This window comes from Bufo gargarizans, chromosome 6 (assembly GCF_014858855.1).
Source record: "Bufo gargarizans isolate SCDJY-AF-19 chromosome 6, ASM1485885v1, whole genome shotgun sequence".
In the NCBI taxonomy this organism is placed as follows: domain Eukaryota; kingdom Metazoa; phylum Chordata; class Amphibia; order Anura; family Bufonidae; genus Bufo; species Bufo gargarizans.
In genome coordinates, this window is record NC_058085.1 from 389018357 (window position 1) to 389031364 (window position 13008).

The following is a 13008-nucleotide window of genomic DNA, read 5'->3' on the forward strand; positions in this document are numbered from 1 at the left end:
GTGAATAACTTACTTCGGCTCTTTGGAGCCCATACATTCTAATACTGTACGGAGACGAATCTCCATACAGTATTATTCCGAAGTTTTGAACGAAGATGACCTATCCTGAGGAAAGATCTTTAATATAAAAAAATTTTTTAAAAAGGGGACAAACCCCTTTAAGGACAGAAGAGGCTACGACAAACATTACCTACATGTTCAGAGTCTAAAATATAGAGTCTTAGAAATCTCTGTGATCCTTCCCTAGATTGGCATCAGTGTTGCTGTGCAGTTAACATTACTCTCTGGTATTGCTCTGCTTGTGTCAGTCTTTACTGTAGTTCTGGCATTCAGTTCATCAAGCAACAAGCTCAGGATGAAAGGTGCTATAGGTCTGAAGCTTATATAGGAAATATTCATGAAAAATGCATAAAAATAATTTGTAGTAAGCAATACATGTGTGGCTGCAATCATTCATATTAACCTCTGCCTTTGATCGCAGACTGCGGCATGTGCGCTGTATGAACAGAAAGAACTGAAAGAGTTTCTGTCTGGCCTTTGGTCTTCCATCCGCAGAGAGGTTGGTTTCTCTTGATGTTTTCTACGGATTGCTGTTTTATCCTGATGGATTTGGGGTGATTGTTGCTTGTCTCTTAGGTATTTCAGACAGCGAGTGACAAGGTTGAAGCTGAAGGCCTGGCCGCTCTCCATGCTCTGTCCGCCTGCCTGTCCCGCTCCGTCCTAGGTCCAGACTCTGAAGATTTATTAAATACTTTCTTAACCAATATCTTGCAAGGTAAGAACACCGCCTACTGATATGGATTGCTCAACCATAACTATCAGTACCGTGTTATCTTCCAACTCTGTCTTCTTAGACTGCAAGCATCATTTGTGTGAGCCAGATATGAAGCTGGTATGGCCCAGTGCTAAACTACTACAGGCGGCCGCTGGTGCCTCCCCCCGGGCCTGTCTAAAGGTGACCTGTAATGTCCTGCCACTGCTTCTGGAGCAGTATAACCAGCATGAACAGGTATGTGGCCTCTCTTGGCCGTTACCCTACCCTCCTCTAGGGTTGTATGGGATGGCAGTGCATATGCTTGGCCACTGCTTCATACAGCTCCTTCTTACCATGCATGTTCCGGTGGGGCAGAATGGGGGCTGGATATCCCACTAACTTAACATTTAAGACATAATGTATGACATGGTAAATTTGATAGTTGGAATATCTATTTAAGATGACCTAATCTAAAGCGGTTTTGAAAATTAAAATTTATTGAAGATGTATTCTTATGTTATAATGTTGCGGCATATTGCTATGAAATGCCATTACAATCGGGAGGCGATTTCAGGGACTCCCAACGATCCGTTGTCTAGTGCCTCAGTGATGGGTCCATAGAAGGTAGGTTTTATACTGTATGTAGTAAGGTCAACACTCGCTGCATAATTCATTGTGCGTATAGCTGCACCAATCTGCTGTAGCCTGAAGGAACTCTGCACAGCCTGAGACATCAGTATATGACCTGCACCTTACCAACAGCTAGGGGGCGCCACACTGCTGGAAAATCAGAGGATTGTAGCGGTAGCAGCCGGATCACTGAGCAAACCCTTTCTGAACAATTTTGTTCTCTACTTTCAGAGCAGCCATCGTAGGACAATACTGGAGATGACGCTGGGATTCCTCAAGCTGCAGAGCAAATGGCTTCCAGAAGAGGGTAAGAAGGCATGTCCATCCCACATTAACGCATGGTATTTTTTCTTAACGGCTCCGTTCTCTATTTTCAAACTGTCTCTTCAGACATTTCTAAGTTATCTAATAAAACCGATGGCAGAGCCTTCCTGTAGCATTGTAATTGTCTTACACTACGATTTGTTCTATAGCAGTTCTGCATTTGTAAATTAACCTTACCTTTTTTATTACTTTTTTCTTATGTTTTTTTATTTTTTCTTTGCAGAAGAGAATGGGCTGAGTCAATTCAAAGACCCCCTGTGCAGTATGGTGTTCTCCGCAGTCACTGATCCCAGTCCACAGCTCCATCAAGTAGCCGTAAAAACTCTCACCGTGTTGGGCACACACCAAGGTATTTTACCCATCTCGTCGAGAGTCGGCCCTCTTTACCTAAGGAACCCCCACTAAAATCAATGTTATAGGGTATCCTACTGTTATACTATAACATGCTAAGATTGGAATTCCCATTTAACCCTTTGTCACATTAAAATTGGAAACCTTCTCCTGAAAAGTCACTTTATTTATTGTAGATTTTGAATTTATGTCCGAAGTAAATCTAGTTGGCGCACAGCTCAGGGGACACTGGGGTATTTTAAACCCTTAGGCTGGTTTCACACAAGTGTTGCGGGAACATGCGCGAGTGCAAAACATTGTAATGCGTTTTGCACGCGCATGAGAAAAATCGGCATGTTTGGTACCCGGACTTCACAGAAGTTTGGGATCGGTGTTGTGTAGATTTTATTATTTTCCCTTATAACATGGTTATAAGCATGCATGATCTCCACTACATTGGGAAATTTGGCTGTTAGAATTAATGTCAGGAGTGAAAGCAGCTGAGACCTGTTTTCACTTTCATAGCTGCTATCACTCCCAAAGTAGAGTAGATCATGGATAATGCTCCGATTCTGCTTTTTTAAACCTTAGACTGCTTTCAAACAAGCCTGCTAGCTTTCTAGCTGCTACCGATCCTTGGATACAAGTGCATAAAGCAGCCCCCCCCGTGCTCTTCTGAGGCTGAACTATTAAGTTATTTTCACAAAGCCTGAGCAAACGATGGGCAAAACCGTTAAAGGGGTTTCTAATTTTATAACAATTAAGTAATTATGGCCTTATTAAAATCTCTGCCTGTGCCTACTGACAGTGAATAGAATAATTTTTTCTTCCAGACAGAGGCTGAAAACATGTCCTAGTACTTCTTACTCTTGTGTTTCTTTCTGAAAGGTTTCTTATCATCTGGTGACATTGATCTGGTGGTTGACCACTTGACCCGGCTTATCCTGGAAGAAGCAGATGCTCAGAGCTGGTATTTCTGCCTTTAATATTTCTGTAAAGAGGGGGAAGATGGTTGTATTTCTTAACGTCTACTGATAGTAATAGGGGGCCTTGACAACCAGACATCCCATTTAACCTGGCACTACAGGTTCCATCAATTTCAGGAAATCCTAATAACATTTTTTTATGTTCCCAGGGGAATTCTGATTGTCCCCTAATGTCTCCTGTTGTGCAGGCCAGGCTGTCCATTCAGTGGTTAGCCACTTATCATTATTTCGCAATGTTGGGTGACCCAATGAGATTGTGTTTGTTCCTGCAGTTGTTTTCTGTATAACATGATATTCTCTGTTTTTGCAGCCAGGCTGCGATTGAATCTTTAGGATCATTGGCCCGAGTTCACCCTGCAGCGTTTACCAGTCGTATGGTGCCTCAGCTCTGTTCAAGGCTGCAAACAGGCAAGTGAATGAGTGAGTCTGTCAGGTAGACGGGATGCCTTTGTGCTGCATCCCACAAAGTAAATGGGCTATCATTTTATAATTGGCAGGGGTCTGCCAATGGTGGGTGACTGCTGAGACGCCCCACAGATTCTCAGAATTGCAGCACAACCGGGGTGCCACTCTGTATGATAAAACTTAAGAGGCCAACACCCTTTTTTTTTTGCCACTGTGTCTGATGTTGCAGAATGGGCTGAGATGCAATACCAGGCACTGCCCATCAACCAAAAGTGGCTCTGTTTGTGATACCACTTTGTAGAGGTTTTCTGGAATGAGAATATTGATAGCTTAGCCACAGGATAGGCCATTAATAGCAGATAGTGGGGGCCTGACTCTGCACCCTACAGATCCACTGTCTGAAGGAGCAATGACATTTGTGTGCATTATGCAGCTTCTTCTTTGTTTATTGGGGTCTGCCTGCATGCCCACATGCTGTCTTAGTACTGATCGTGTAGGGGATTGCAGCTTTGTCCTGTTAAATTGAATTGGGTGAAGCTGCGATATCCTGCACTTCTGCTACAAAGTAGATGGCGTGCAAGTTGACGGTCAGGTGTCAACCACGAAAAGACTGCAGAGCTCGTGCAAGCATTATGGCACCATCAAACAGTTGATGGTCTGGGGATGATGAGAGTTGGACCGCACAAATCTGATACTGGGTGCCTATCCTGAGGATCTGATCATAGGACCAACACAGAAGCCTTCAGCTGCGAAGCGCACATGTAACAGGTCAGCCAGTGTCATAGGGACAAATCTGCTGACAGATGGCCTTAAAGACAATAATGTATGAGCAAAAATTGTGATCTGGAGAACAAGAATGTATAAGGGAAAGCATGGTTTGGGTGCATTCCGATATTTATCCCCTGCGTAATGTTATGATTTTTCTAGTGCCTATGGAGGGTGCTGATCACCCTGCCAGCGTTGTACCCCAGCACAGTATATGGCAGCGCTGTCTTGAAGCCTTAGCTGCAGTGTCTACACATTACAGTATTGTTCAAGAGACTGTGCCAATACTACTGGATTATGTGCGACAATCACAAAAAGGTAAGTTCCCTTTACATACTGACTGTACTACAGCCGAATGTCGTGTTAATATACTCTTTACAAATAACTAGTGTTGAGCGAACTTCTGTTTTAAGTTCGGCGTCTAAAGTTCGGCTTCCGGTTAGCGGAGAATCCCGATATGGATTCCGAATTCCGTTGTGGTCCGTGGTAGCGGAATCAATAATCGGCCATTATTGATTCCGCTACCACGGACCACAACGGTATTCGGAATCCATATCGGGATTCTCCGCTAACCGGAAGCCGAACTTTAGACGCAGAAGTTCGCTCAACACTACAAATAACCCCTTCAATGCCGTCCTACGTGCCATATGTACTCCTTAATAGAGACTTGCTATCCAGCTAGACCTATGCACTTATGTATTTTTTTTCTTAATCATTTAAGGAGAAAGAAGTGCAGAAGATGTGGTCACTGTGTGCAAGAGCCTTCATCTTGTCGCAGTGCTGTGCCAAGAAAACGCAGAGTCTCTCTGTTACTATCACCAGAAAGTGGTGCCCTGTCTGCTGTCCCTGACCATACAGGCTGCAATGCAAGGTAACGCAACATTCTGGATTTCAGCTCTGTGACTACCCTCCCGCACACAGGCAGAATCATTGCTCCAAATCTGCCCTCCCTCCTACCACACCGCTGCTAATTGCTGAAAAATTTACTGCTGTCTGCTAGATCAGGGCTGTGCAATGGGGCTGTGTAGTCAGAGGCCCCATGCTCAACTCTGTACACTACTGAAAGTGCCTACATGGTGCATGCACATCAGCAGCAGTATTGGACCATTGTCCTGGAATGGTTTGAGGAACTCGATAGAGTTCAAATTGGCGATTTGGCCTCAAAATTCTCCAGATTTTAATCCAATATTCCTCTGTGGGATGTGCTGGAAAAACAAGTCCAGTCCATTTTGCTGCAACCCACAATTTACAGGACAGGACATGGTGTGACAGATACCACAGGACTCCTCCAGAGATTTTGTGGAGTCCAGGCCTTGACGAGAAAGGTGTTTAGGACACATAAAGGGGACCTACACAATATAAGGCAGATTGAGTTAAAGAGGACCTTTCATGGTTTTATATTAATTGAGATAAATACCTTTAATTGGGGGGTACCCCCCGCTGATGCTGCCACCCTGCCTGATTTTTTTTTTTTAAATATCGCTCCTATATCCCGCTGTGCCCCCCCCTGCAGTTTTCGCGCTCAGTATGCTAATACTGAGCATCGGTACAGGGAGGAGGAGACACCAGGGTTTCTCACAGGTCTCCCTCTCCCTTGCTGTGCTGCGGTCTAATCACAGCGGAGTGAGTGTCACAGTCAGGGAGAAGGGGAGTTGTTGTTTTTTTTTTTTCTCCCCTGCTGTGACGCTCTCCGCTGTGATTGGATCGCGGCACAGCAAGGGAGAAGGAGAAGCCCATTGAGAAACCCCGGCGTCTCCTCCTCCCTGTACCGATGCTCAGTATTGGCATACTAAGTGCGAAAAATACAGGTGGGCGCAGGAGCGATATTTTAAAAAAAATCAGGCAGGGTGGTAGCATCAGCATTTATCTCAATATAAAACCATGAAAGGTCCTCTTTAATGCTATGGCTGATCTGTGTAAATCAAAATCAGTTAATTATGTGGGTGTAATTGCTAGTGTTCAGATTACAGATTGTCTCCTTTCTCAGACAGGGGGGATGCAGCAGATCTTCACGTCCTCCTCCATGACAGCCTCCTTACAGCTATGGCGTCATTAATCATTGCGTCCACCACACGCCTCAGCCCTGAGTGAGTATTCGGATGATGACCAGTCTTCTTTTTTTTTTTTTTATCAGATCTTTTTTTATTGAGCGTTTACAATGCAAATACACTGTTGTACAAATCACAAACAGAGAAGACACAGAAACATATTTCTCATATGGCTATGACCAGTCTTCTGGTGGTTCTCCACTACCGATCTGCTGCTCACTTTCTGTTCTGGACTCTCTTAGGTTACAGTCTTCAAGTGTTTCCCAGGTTGTAAACCTGTTTCTGGATGGGGATGTCTCCATTCTTACAGAGAATAGCTTTACCTCCAAGTTCCTTCCTTTCCAGGTAATTAACTCGTTCAGCCCCGAGCGGTTTTCCATTTTAGTGGAGCCATGGCTTTATCTTTCCGTTCACATAGACATATGGAGGCTTGTTTTTTTAGGGAAAAAGTTGTACTTTCTAATGGCACAGTGTGATACTGCATATGGTGCAGTATCATTTCAGATGTAATTTGTAAAAAAAAAAAAAGAAATTCCGCTATCGTTTTATGGGTTTCATTTTTACGGCGTTCCGTATGAGGTAAATCTGACCATTTCCCTTCATTTCTGGGTCAGTACGATTAAAGCGATAGCACCGTTATGTAGTTTGTCGTGTTTTAATACTTACAAAGTAAAAAAAAAAAGGGGTTGATTAGAATTTTGGCATTTTGTTTATATTTTTTAAAACATTTTTAGTCCCCTTAAGGGACTTTAACAAGCACTTATTAGATCACTTGTCCTTCAGGCTGCAGTGAATTAACGTTGCAGCCTATGGGAGTGGCAGGCCTCCATAAGAACTACTGCTGTAATAGCCTCGAATCCTTCAGTGGGACCGAGGCTACTACAAGGAATAAACAGTTCCCCCTATAGTTACTTGAGGGAGGCGTTTATGGGCCCTGATAAGCCCCGCAAGATTCCGTGGTCACAATTCACCCAGGCGTCTGAGGGGTTAAATGTCTGTGATGGGTGTTATTGCTGATCACAGACATTACATGACAACAGAACCTTACATGAACGCCTCTGGTCAGGAAGGGGTTAATGAAAAGGGTTTGTATGAAATAATGCCATTCTCGCTGGAATCTGCTGAATGCAACTTTACAATTTGCAGTTGCTCCTTAGCAGCAAATGAGTTTTCTATTTCCTGTTAAAAATAAGAACTATCCTTTCTTGATTCCAGGTTGATGGACCGGCAGCCACTCAGAGCCGCCTAGTTGCGCTGCTTATGGCTTATGTCTGCTCATTGCCAAGAAATGTGAGTAACTGCAGTAGATCAAGCAGAGGCGGAAGTTCTGTGTGCAGAATCCGTAACCTGACCCACACCTTCTACGTACCAGTTAGGGATACCGGTGTTATCCTATGTAGCAGGAGCCTTGAGTGTGACTGCTGTACTTTGCTCCTTTTGTAACTAAACCCTTAAAATTATACATCACTTCTTGGTACAAAATCACAAATCTAGGCATCCTGTGAGTAGGTATGGTTGCTCTTATGTCTCGGATCATGTTTTCCATGTCTGCATTTGATTAGTATTGCAGAACATCCAGAAACAAGATCTAAGGGGAGATTCACATGTGCAGCTTTTGTTGCAGTTTTTTGAGCCAAAGTCTGGAAGTGGATTCAAAAGGAGAGAACCACAAAAGAAAGACTTGTGCATCTCCTCTATCTCATCTACTCCAGTGTTTGGCTAAGGCTACTTTCACATTTGCGTTCGGGGCTTAGCTTGTGAGTTCCGTTTAAAGGCTCTCACAAGCGGCCCCGAACGGATCCGTCCAGCCCTAATGCATTCTGAGTGGATGCGGATCCGCTCAGAATGCATCAGTCTGGCACCGTCTGTCCTCCGCTCCGCTCAGCAGGCGGACAGCGTTCGGGTGTCCGCCTGGCCGTGCGGAGGCAAACGGATCCGTCCAGACTTACAATGGAAGTCAATGGGGGCGGATCCGTTCAAAGGTGACACAATATGGTGCATTTTTTATACGGATCCCCCCCCCCTCCCATTGACTTTCAATGTAAAGTCTGGACGGATCCGTTTGCATTATCATGAACATTATCATGTTTTGTTCATGGTAATGCAAACAGATCCGTTCTGAATGGATCTAAGCGTTTGCATTATAGGTGCAGATCCGTCTGTGCAGATACGAGACGGATCCGCACCTAAACGCAGGTGTGAAAGTAGCCTAAAATGCATCAACTGCTCCAAAACCTGCATGTGTGAAGGCAGCCTGTATAAAACTACATTTAAAGGGGTATTCCTATCTTAGACAATGGGGGCATATTGCTAGGATATGCCCCCATTGTCTAATAGGTGCGGGTCCCACCGCTGGGATCCGCACCTATATCGACAACAGAGCGGGGAGCGCTGTGGCTGAAGGACCCCAGATTTCCTGGGGTCCGTCCACCACCAAGCGCTAACCCCCGTCTCTCCCATAGAAGTGAATGGGAGCGTGCCGCACATGCGCGGCCCCCGCTCTTATTCATTTCTAGGGGGCAGATTTTCGGCGGCCCCATAGAAATGAATGGAGGGTGGCTGCGCATGGCGGATTCGCATGGCGGATTCGCTTTCGGGGCTCCGTTCTCAATATAGGTGCGGGTCCCAGCGGTGGGACCTGCACGTATAAGACAATGGGGGCATATCCTAGTGATATGCCCCCCTTGTCTGAGATGAGAAAACCCCTTTAATCCATAATTACGTAGTGAGATGTGCAAATACAAGTGCTATGCTAGTAGCTGATGCACATAGGTTGAGAGAGATGTCAAAAAAATCTTCAGAGAAGCCACCTATCACCCTGTCATTGATCATACGTAAGAGATGAAGTATAGAGAAGGCAACTGATATGCCTTACTTATGCCCCATGTCAGGTGATTGTTATTCTGAATTGTAATTTTCCCTGCAGGTGGAGATCCCACACCTGAGCCGCTTGCTGCAGGATTTGCTGTCCCTGAGCCTCGCTGGATGCTGTGCCTTTGCTTTCACATCTGCTGCTAAATGCTTTGCTGGTCTGATAAATAAATGTCCTGCAGGTCAGTGATTATTGCACTTTTCGTTGGACTCTCGTAACTGGTTCTTTCCACTCAGTCTTTTGATTCTGTTCTCCAGTTAAGGATAATGATGGCCTATCCTCGGGATAGGTCATCAATATCAGATCGGTGGGAGACTGAGTCCCAGGATCCCCGCTGATCAGCTCCTGAGCTCTGGGGAACGCAGCCAGCTCCTGGCAGCTTTCCAAGCACCGTGCTGTACATAGTACAGCAGCTAAGTCCTATTCACTTTTGTGGGACTGAGCTGCAACTAGGCAATGCGACCGTTGTACAGTGATGTCACATGGCCTAGGAAGAGGCCGCGGCGCTCATTCAGTGGTGTGTGGAGGTTTGATCCACATGCTGTCATTTTGCTACCACGAATAAAGAAACAAGCGAAATGGTGCTGGAACTTCATTTATCAATGTTTTGCTACCAAGAAAAGTGTTGTTTGTAACCGCTCTCCACTCTAGCCTAGAGATGAGGATCCTGAACAGAGGAGCCCTGTCTAACCCAGAATTGCCGAATGGGGTTTCTAAAACAGAATCCCATTAAGACCTCTTTCACACTGGCGTGTGCGGCCCGTTACCGTATTGCAGACCGCATTTGTGGATCCGCAATACACGGGTGCCGTTCCGTGGGCATTCCGCATCATGGATGCGGACCTATTCACTTCAATGGGTCCGCAAATCCAGAGATGCGGACCGGAACCCTACAGAAGCACTACGGAGTGCTTCCGTGGGGTTTCGTCCCGTACTTCCGTTGAGTGAATGAGTCCGCGATCCGCTGCGGCTGCCCCACGGACTGTGCTCGTGTATTGCGGCCTGCATTTTGCGGGCCGCAATACGGCAACGGGCCGCACACGCCAGTGTAAAAGAGGCCTAAAGGTGTGCTAAGTTCAGAGGATCATCTTGACAAAGCTTTTGTGCATTTCTTTGCACTTTTAGGGGAGCAGCTTGATGATATTCTTCAGAGTGCGTCTCACGAACTGACGTCAGGACTGGAAGATGAAAGCAGAAGAACTCAGGCTGTGACGCTGCTTGCTTGGGTAAGACTAAGAATTCATTCTGCTGTATTAAGTTATATGGTCAGACGGTGTAGACGCCTCTAGTCACTGCTTATAAGGAACACTCCATCCTGGCATTTGCCATTGAAGCGACCCTCGGGTTCAAAAAGAAAACTTCACATTAACTGGGGAACAAATAGAACACTTCCCTGGAGCTTTCCCTTCCATCTTTACAGCTGCAGATCTGCCTGCAGGTCAGTGATTATTGCACTTCTTCTGCCATCCAAGATGGCCGTACCGCTTTTCAGACTACCTGATGCGTACTGTGTATTTGGTAGCCCAAGACACTTCCTGCTGCTGAAGTGAACAGCGCTGGGCAATCCAAGAACAGGGCTTGACAAGCGGGAAGGGTCTTGGACTTGTGATGCACAGTGTACACCAGGTAGTCTTAGAAGGGGTGCAGCCATCTTGGACGACAGAAGAAGAGCTCGGGAATCGATGGATCTGCTGATAGAAAGGAGGCCACCAGGTAATTGTTCTGTTTGTTCCCCAGTTAATGTAAACTTTTTTTTTTCTTCTTAACATGGAGGGTTGCGTTAACTACACCGTGCCAGCTTCCTTGAAGATCTGACATGTTATATAAAGTTGAAGGTGGGATTCCTATTATCCTTTTCCCATAGGATAGAGGCAGGGGCATTCAGTTCTTCTAACTCTCCCCCCCCCCCCCCTCCTATTATCATTTTCCCATAGGATAGAGGCAGGGGCATTCAGTTCTTCTAACTCCCCCCCCCCCCCTGCATTCTGGGAGTTGTAGTTTCAAAACAGCTGGAGTGCCGGAGGTTGCCTACCCCTGCCCTATAGTATATGTAACCACCATATAGACCATATCATTCGTTTTATGTTTGTGCTGAACACAGATCTTGTTTTTATCCAGGTAACCAAAGCTTTGATACTACGGTACCATCCCATGAATGGACAGCTCACTAACAAGGTGACTATAACACAGGAACGTGGGCACGTCTTATAAGTCGCTTGATGAGACATAACAGAACTTGTCTGGGACCCTTATGGCCTATAAAACTGAAGTGGCTTGCACTTATCTTAAAATCTGAGGGATGCTGATGGGCTTTTGCATGAAGAAATAGTGTCCAGCGCCCATAGTATACCCAGGCCCCCATCCATTCTAGCAGACCGTGGAGTTCTTGTTCCTAGACCGCCTTTATGAGAATGACTAAGGTCAAGGCAACATGGCGACGTGTGGTTTCTAGTAGGGGTGAAAACAAGCCTGCATATTATGATTTTAGGAAACCCAAACCAGATGGAGAATTTTTGTGATAACCACAAGTTGCATGAATTTTTTTTTCCCATTGGGAATAATGGAAAAGTGTTAAGTCTTTGTTATCATGTGGCTGGTGAATGTTGCCTCTTATTACTCGATCTGAGCTCATTTGGTTTCCTACACCTGTTGGATTCTCTTGTAGATGATCGGTTTGTTGTCTGACAGAGATCTCGGACCCCTGGCTGCTGACATGTTCTCTCTTCTCGTCTCCGATTCTCCTGATATCCTTAACAAAGCATGTCACGCCGATATCCGCATCATGTTCCGCCAGAGATTCTTCACGGAGAATGTGCCCAAACTGGTGCAGGGTTTCCATGCTGCTAATGGAGGTAACACATAATAGCGCGGCTTGCTTCAGTCTCGAGGTGTAATGTGTCATGATAGATCATGAAAGCGACTGTAGCTGCTCACGTTATAAACGTATTTGTTTCATTTCTTACAGACGACAAGCCCAATTTCCTAAAAGCCTTGTCCCATGTGCTGAACTGTCTGCCAAAGCAAGTTCTCGTCACAGAACTCCCATCGGTGAGTGAGCGCAGCCCAGTTTTCTAGATTGCTGGGTAAATGAGGTTTTTCATGATTTACATTAATGGGCTTTCCTTAGAATAAACTATAAATGATTGGCGGAGGCCCCATCCACAACAATCTGCAGACTGGAGATGGTCAACCCCCTGATATGGCACCCTCCATGTGTGTGTGTGTCAGCATAGTACACTTAGTCAGTATTTTGTAATGCAAATTTGCAGAACAGAATGCGGACCCATTTAATTTTGAAGGCCCTGCAAAAAATGCGGGCAGCACTCAGTGTGTTGTCCGCATCCGTTGTTCCTTTCCATTCCATTATGTGGATTCGAAAAAAAATAAAAATAGGGCTTGTCCTACTATTGTCCGCAAAATGCGATCCATGGTCCCGTTGTCAGTGGTTCCGCAAAAATTTGGATGACATGCGGAATGCATCAATGTCATGCGTAATTGCTGATCCGTTTCCAGGAAATAGAAAAAAAAAACATTTTTTAGTACCCTAGCAACATATATTCCCCCCGTGTTTTTTTTTTTTGCGGAAAAACTGAATGGATGCGGATGTACAATTAATAAAAAACCGAAGGTTTTTGTGGAAATTTGGATCCGCAAAAAAACAGAACGAAAATCTGGAAAACAAAAATACTGAAATGTTAATGCCTCTTCAAATGCCCAGGCCCCTCACACAGATTGTACTTGCCTTGCTCCCCGGCATCCGCGCTGCTTCTGATGCCTGCGTGGGTGACGCCAGGGAGGTTTGTTCCTGTCGCAGCCTGCTATTGGCTGCAAACTCCTTGCCCCCAATAATCCCCCCCCCACCCCCGATGTTTTCATCCGCTCAAGGGGGAATTT

General features: G+C 45.4%; 1 protein-coding gene across 1 annotated transcript in view; it reads left to right on the top strand.

Annotated features, from left to right (window-relative positions):
- LOC122940154 (MMS19 nucleotide excision repair protein homolog) overlaps positions 1 to 13008 on the top strand; it is a 41548-nt gene that overhangs the window by 25224 nt on the left and 3316 nt on the right. Inside the window, exons 11-27 of the mRNA XM_044296557.1 lie at positions 482 to 559; positions 637 to 775; positions 855 to 1009; positions 1616 to 1691; positions 1932 to 2057; positions 2927 to 3008; positions 3335 to 3432; positions 4357 to 4512; positions 4916 to 5065; positions 6182 to 6281; positions 6485 to 6587; positions 7458 to 7532; positions 9169 to 9295; positions 10240 to 10340; positions 11233 to 11289; positions 11780 to 11966; positions 12080 to 12162. Of these exons, the coding sequence (XP_044152492.1) occupies positions 482 to 559; positions 637 to 775; positions 855 to 1009; positions 1616 to 1691; positions 1932 to 2057; positions 2927 to 3008; positions 3335 to 3432; positions 4357 to 4512; positions 4916 to 5065; positions 6182 to 6281; positions 6485 to 6587; positions 7458 to 7532; positions 9169 to 9295; positions 10240 to 10340; positions 11233 to 11289; positions 11780 to 11966; positions 12080 to 12162 (1893 nt within the window). The remainder of the gene's footprint in view (positions 1 to 481; positions 560 to 636; positions 776 to 854; positions 1010 to 1615; positions 1692 to 1931; positions 2058 to 2926; positions 3009 to 3334; positions 3433 to 4356; positions 4513 to 4915; positions 5066 to 6181; positions 6282 to 6484; positions 6588 to 7457; positions 7533 to 9168; positions 9296 to 10239; positions 10341 to 11232; positions 11290 to 11779; positions 11967 to 12079; positions 12163 to 13008) is intronic.